We start from the raw sequence: 6,919 nt of genomic DNA, 5'->3' as shown, positions 1-6,919 counted from the left end.
AGCTTTCCCATGCACGACTGGAGAGGCCTCTGCAATCCTTATTCATAAGGGCATGGTGTCTCCATCTTATAGAAAGACCAACAGGGAAAAATAATTAGGAAAAAACAGCTTTTATTTGATACTTTTATTTATATGCAAAACAGCTCACCATTCATGAGAGATATGAAAAACGCATCAGATAGAAACCAGATTTATCTATTTTCACTACAAAATATTGCATTATATAAAGCAACAGAGACACACAAAAAAACCCTGAAAAAGACTAAAATCTTTGGATAGCAGATGTGTTTTTTTCTTTTTCTCTTTCATCCCTAAAATGCGCTTCTTGTTTTCAGAGATTCACAGCAAAGAACATGAAACATTTTCAGGCTATAGAATTTTTTGGTTGTCACAAAGGAAAGCAGTCCTGGATTTACCTTTTTTTTTTTTTTTTTTCTTTTTTTAGGAAAAGTGTCCTTTCCTAAAAATATGCCACGCACATACACACCCACGCTCACTCCCACACACATGCATGTATACACACACACACACATATACACCCACAAAGAAACTACTTCCCTTATAAACGATTTGCAAAGTACTTTTCAGACATAACTATAGATCAGAATAACAACAAGTTTTAAAAAAACTCTCCTAGTTAAGTGCTAGTGGTTGTCGATCCCACACGAACAAAAAGAGAAAAAAAATGTCAAGAACAAACGCCTTCATATACATAAAATATAAACAGGGAGGAAGGGAAGGTTTGTAATACACAAGTGCAATATAATTGGAGGGGAAAAATAAATTAAAAAAAAAAGTAAATTGAACACTATCGATCCCAACAAACACTCATCAAGTTAAACATAATATTCCACAGGAGCAAGTGTAAACACTCGACTATAGAAACCAATTGGCACAAAGTATCCAAAGTAAAATTGCCACAACTCTGAAAAATAAATAAATCTTGAAAAAAATAAATTGTCAACTCCTTCTACCATAAATAAAAAATAGTTATTTTTAACTGCACCCATGGGTCACACGTTTAAGGTCACAAGTAAATGTTTTTGGATATATATAAAGGGGCACTTGACAGCCTGAAGAAACAATCCGGTTTTACACTTCTTTTCGAAAATCGGGCTCTCCCTCGGCCACACCGCGACCGTGCGGAGGAACCCCCGGGGAGAGAGGGGACGCTGCGGGGACACCCCCACCCCGGGGAAGGCGCTGCCGCCGCTGCCCGGGGCGGCGGGGGGTGAACCGGGGGCCCCGGGGGTCCGTCGGGGCGGTGGGGCGCTACACGTCGAGGACGTGGTTGAGATAGGAGATGTAGCAGATGGCGAGGCGCAGGATCTCGATCTTGGAGAGCTTCTTGTCGGGGGGCAGGGTGGGCAGCAGCTTGCGCAGCTCGGCGAAGGCCAGGTTGAAGGCCTCCACGCGGATCCGCTCACGCGTGGCGTGGGCCGAGCGGTACTTGGCCGTGGCGCGTCGCCGCCGTCGCTTCTCCTCCCGGCTCAGCGGCGGCGGGTGCAGCCCGGGCCGGCCCCCGCCCCGGCCCTCCCCGCCGCCGCCGCCACCGCCTCCCCGGCCTTCCCCGCCGCCGCCGCCGCCTCCCTCGGCGGGCTCTGGGTCGGAGACGCAGCAGCTGAGCGTCTGGGCGTCCGCGCCGCCCAGGGACTCCGGGTCGGAGGGCGCCGAGGAGGGGTGGTCGGAGTCGGCAGCTTGGTCCGGGCTAAGCATCATCTTGGAGGGGGCGGAGGAGCCTTCCCGGGACAGAGAAGCAGAGAAAAGCGTGTCAGCGCCCCAGCCCCGCCACCGCCGGCACCGGGGGAAAGGGGGGTACAGGGGCAAGGCAGGGGGCAGGGACATGGGTAGGAACAGGGACATGTCTGCCCCCGCGCCCTGCTTCCGTCGCCGTTGGCCGCCGCAGCCTCGCTCCGCCCGGCAGGGGCAGCGGGAGAGCCGGGCGGCAGCGGGCGGGCGGGTTCGCTGCTCCTTCAGAGAGCACTAATGAGAGCAGTACCGGGGATAAATTATGCCCCTTCATTTACCATCCCGTTTCTAGCGTTTGACGGCAGCTCCAACAGAATAGACTTCCTCTCGTTATTCCCCGTGCTTGCTTCGGTGTAGGAACAGGCCCGGAAAGCAATAAGAGACTTTTTTTTTTTTTTTTTTTCTCAAGCAAGCTAATATCCAGTGGCTCAATATTAGGTAGATTTATATTTCCCCAATTTTAAGTTGTTATTTCCTCCTCTGCGAATCTCTGCTTCACCATTTCTCTTTCTGTAACACTGTGGGATGCCGCGCTACACACATGATGCTTTTAAATATACACCTCGAGGATCGCCAAACGTAACAAGGCCAGTGGGGAAATTTATTTCCCCAATCAAACTACGGGATCTGATGTAACTACTGAGCTCTCCCCCTGCTTTTTTTTTTTTTTTTTTTTTTCCGCTGCTAATTGTGCGGATAGCGATTTGCCAGCGATCAAACGGATATTTGGATAGTCTCCGGTTTTGAAGAAAAACAAAACAAATCCCAAAGCAGCGACCGAACTTTGCCATTCTTTTAAATTTTCCCTCCTCTCCCCTCACTGCGCGAAAAAGGGGGGTGGGGTGCTGGTGTTTAAATAAATAAATAAATGCGGAGGTGCCTTTCAAAAGAAAATTGAATCGTATCTTCTTGCGGCCTCATAGAGCACCATCTGTCATGTAGACAGCAATACAAATCCGAGCTCGCCCGTGGACATGCCGGCATGTAATAAAACAATACATCAGGCTACTAGTGAATAACCTTGGACGCAAATGTGTGTGTGCGCGTACGGCTGGGGTGTCGAGCGAGGTGGGGAGCGAGCCTGCGGGAGGAGGGAATATTGCGTCCTCCCTTCCCCCGAATTCAGATTACCGAGGATTTCCACGTAAAGTTTCCAGGCGAAGTCCCCTGTCGGGTCTCAGACCCGATTGGGAAAAATAAATTAAAAGCGATAATAATAATAATAGTAATAATAATAATAATGATAAGAGACATGAAATGACGGGCAGGAGGGATACTTCCCAAGCAGGGCTAGAGCCAAGCGTCCCCCCACGGGACGAGACGCGGGGCACGCGTGGCGGGGCTCCGCCGGGGCTCGGCGCTTCCCGGGGCGCCCAAGGCGAAAGGCCCGGGGAGGAGAAGAGGAGGGCGCTTGCTTCCCTGGGAAAGAGCCACCGCTTGCCAGGGCCATCGGAAACGCTGCTGCTTCTGTTTTGAAAAAGGAGGGTTAATCAGGCCCACAAGGTAGGGGTAGGGAATAAAGCCGGGAATAAAGCGCGCAGGTCAGGCATCAGCGATCTCTTGGGGGCAAAAAAATGAAAGGAAAGGTTTTAAAATCACCTTTCAGTTAAGATCCAAGCGAGAAGGTTTGTGCGAAAGCACACTGACAGAGGGAGGATTTGCAGGGAGGTTGTACGAAAACGGAAAATTACAGAGGTGGTTCCTGGAGAAAGTTGCTTAAAGGTTTCTCTACGGTGTGTGTTGAATTTTCCCGTTTCGTTTGGGTTTATCCAGGCGGTGAGTTTTGGCGAGCTGAGCCGGAAACAGTCTTTTTTTTTTTTTTTGTTCCCCAGTAAACCCATACCCGTGCTACCTGGAAAACGGATATATTGTTAAGTCTGCTTACCTCGGCGGAGTCGCTTGGACAGCCTCTCTCTCCAGGTCCCCTCGCCCCCTCGGCGATTCCTTTACAGTTCAAATGACCCTTCGGGAGCGGAGCATGGAAAAATTACAAAAATCAAAATCAAATCAAATTAATTACGAGAGGAAAAGTGTCCTGCTCGGATGGGGAAAAGCAGATCTCATCCCTCGCCGCGGCCTCCAGGGCTCCAGAGATGGGAAATGTTATCGTCGTGTTTGCGAAGTATAAATAACAACTTAAGTTACTTACGATGCATCAGGGGAGAAAAAGCGTTTTCCCCATCAAAGTCCGCCTCCGCCTGTTAATTCGGGGCAGCGGGCTGCAAATGCACCGGCAGCTCCTGCGAGTCGGTTTTGGGGCTGGGTGGTGGGGAATTGCGCTGAAAAGTGCCGTCTCCCTCTCTCTTCTTCGTCCTCTTCCCCGATCGCGATAAATGACAAAAGGGATGCGGAGATAGCACCAGCCGGGGTTATTCCCTCTCCCCCGCCCCCTCGGCCTCTCCTTTCCCCGCGGCGGCCCGCGGAACCGCCGCTCCCGGGCCGGGCGCGGAGCCCGGGGTGCGGAGCCCGGCGCCTGCTGCGCGCTGCGCAGAGCCCGGTGCGGGCCTGCCGGCTTTGTTCCACCGCGGCCCGGCGCGCAGGCACGCCGCGGGCCGGGGTAACAATGCGTTGCTCCCTCCTTTCTTCTCTATTATTTCCTTTTTTTTCTTTTTTTTTCTTTTTTCTTTTTTCTTTTTTTTTTTTTTTTGTTTTGTTTTGTTTTTGGGTGTAACGTGCAGTTTTGTTAATTCACCGGTCCGGCGGAGAGGGGTAGGAGAGGGAGACGCCGTCGGAAAATAAATGTTTGGTTTAGTTTTTCTTCTGGTCCTTCAAGAGCCGGCGAGGGGGGGTGGGGGGGAAGGATAAACGAAACCCCCATCCGTCTCTGAGCTTCATAACTCCTCCTGCATCTCTCGAGTCAGTATAAAGAAAGAAATGCGAACGCTGAAGAGAAAAATAAAGAAAAAAAAAAGAAAAAAAAAGAAAAAAAATAAACGAAAATCTCGGCGAGGGTTCAGAGCGGCTCCGAGAGACAGCGTCGGTGCAGGCAAAGGTACGCTCACACGCACAAAAAGAAAGTGCAGTTCCTCCTCCCACCCCTCCCGGAGCGGCAATGAAGCCAAGGAGGGGTGCGGAAGGTGTCAGGGACGAGACAGACAGACAGACAGAGCGGAGATGCGTGCGGATTCGCCTCTGGTACCAAAGGGTCTAGCCTAGAGATGGTCGGAAGAGATAAAGGCTCGGAGAAAAGGGGACGGCATTTTTTCCCTCTTAAATTGATATTTAATGGGAAAGACTATTGGACAGAAACCTGGACACGAGTCACTTAATTGGACTTGACATCTGTCACAGTGTGGGAGTTCTCACAGCCCAAATATTTTCAGCAGATCAGATTCTCGCTGAATCTGTGCCACAAATTATAACAGTCGAAAGCAGCTCGTGATATAAACCCCAGCCTCTGGATACACAGCCTTAAGCCACGCTCACTCCCACCGCTATTGTGTCTCTCCCCCCCAAAAAATATTGGTTACCCACTGATCTAGAAAAACACCGCTGGCATTTCGCATGCAAGCTAATAAATAAGCTTTAAACATCAATTTGCATCATGTACACCGAACATGTGGAGAATCGTCAGACTGTTTTTCTAGTGCATTTATTTTGGCAGTCCCCATGCCCTGTCTCCCCCCCGCACCCCAATCCCAGTGCATGGCAGGCACAGCCCTGCTGGAGCCAGGGGGGAAGAGAAGCCCTGCTCCCTCGGTCCCTGTGTCCCCCCACCCCCCAGCTCCGGCAATACAGGCAATGAGGCAAGGGAGCCGGCCACGGGTCTACGGCTTTTCTGCTCACAAGGGGCTGGATGGAGCCAGGCCCCTTTGCGCTGAAGCCAGGAGGTGCCTGTGACCAGGGTGACTCTTCTTGCTGCCACCTTGCCCCAGACCCCTCCCAGCTGACAGCCCCTTCTCCACTCTGATCTCCTTTTCCTCATCTCCCTGCCTTTCAGATACCATCAAATGGGAGCCGTAGGCACTTTTCTCAGTGTAATCATCTTCCTGTCTGGGGACTTTTCTGTGCCAGGAGCCTGTGCTGGCAGGCTCCCTCTGGAGTCCCCCCAAAAGGGCAGTGGGAGAGGTGGCTGAGATAGTGGTCTCCTGCATAGAACAGAGCTGGTTCTGCTGCTCACCAGCAGCTCTGTGGATGCTTAGTCTTGCCAGAGATGCTTTTCTCCCTGAGTCCCATCAGTAGGATGGGTGGGGGCGAGGCGACAGGAAAACACTCGCAGGAGTCCTTGTGGTTCATCCAGTAACATATGTAACAGGCTGGGATATCTCTGAATGGGGAGAGGTTCTGCTCTTCATATGACTCACAGGACCCTAATAAGAATAACATGCTTGAAATTTTTTCTTTCTGTCATTTTTTTTTAAAGAGATAGATACTCTGGCAAAGAATACAATCCTACCTGCATGTTACCTGGACCACTAGTGAAAGAAATGCCTGCAAGAGGATCCTCATGGACATTTCTTCTAGGGAAATGTGGGAATTTCTCTCCCTTCCCCTACCCACACCAGGTCTCCAAGACAGCAGGGGTGGTCGCTTGTGTAGGTACTCTGAGTCCACATATCAGCACTGGATTCATGGATATACAACACAATCCCAGCAGGGCTTCTGGAGATGCTTGGCTAAGAGACCCTTGGCTACCATGGGACATGCATGTCAAAGACCCTTCATGGAAGGCAAAGTGTAGAAATGCAGTGCAGCCTCTGGCTGGGAGGATCTGAAACACTTGTGCCCTCAGCTCACCTCTCTGACAGTCCCAACAAGGAATTTCCTAGATCTGCAGAAAGCCTCCTGCCAAGCTTGAGGGGAGCAGGTAGGTATTGCTGTGAGGTACCTGGTCTGCATGGAAAGGGGTGTTACATTGGTGCTTGGGGGGGTGTTTGAGCTCCTAGGCACAGGAACTCAGTAAACCCCTTTGCTACTATGAAAAAAGGTAACTAAAATCTCAGGTACTCTACCAGGAAGATTCAGATGTAAATCACCAAGGCTGTGGCACCTGCTCATTCAGCTCAGCTCTCTGGCAACCTTCACAGGTGCTCTTTGGAGATCAGGATCTGAGCAGTTCAAGGTCATTGTGCTCCACGTTGCAAGACCCAAGGTCCCATTCAATCAAATGATCACCATCCCACATTTCAAGGAGTAAGCTGTGAAGGAAACTTTCTCCAGCTCTTGCTCG

General features: G+C 50.8%; 1 protein-coding gene across 1 annotated transcript; it reads right to left on the bottom strand.

Moving 5' to 3' along the window:
• Positions 1 to 1,272: 1,272 nt before the first annotated feature.
• On the bottom strand, positions 1,273 to 1,719 carry NHLH2 (nescient helix-loop-helix 2). The gene has a single exon (XM_065658418.1). It carries the CDS (start codon positions 1,717 to 1,719, stop codon positions 1,273 to 1,275), a length of 447 nt encoding a protein of 148 aa, XP_065514490.1.
• Between the last annotated feature and the right edge of the window lie 5,200 nt (positions 1,720 to 6,919).

This window comes from Caloenas nicobarica, chromosome 1 (genome assembly GCF_036013445.1).
Source record: "Caloenas nicobarica isolate bCalNic1 chromosome 1, bCalNic1.hap1, whole genome shotgun sequence".
NCBI classification, from domain to species: Eukaryota; Metazoa; Chordata; class Aves; order Columbiformes; family Columbidae; genus Caloenas; species Caloenas nicobarica.
Note: the sequence above shows the minus strand (reverse complement) of the source record. Positions and strands in the feature narration are given on the sequence as shown.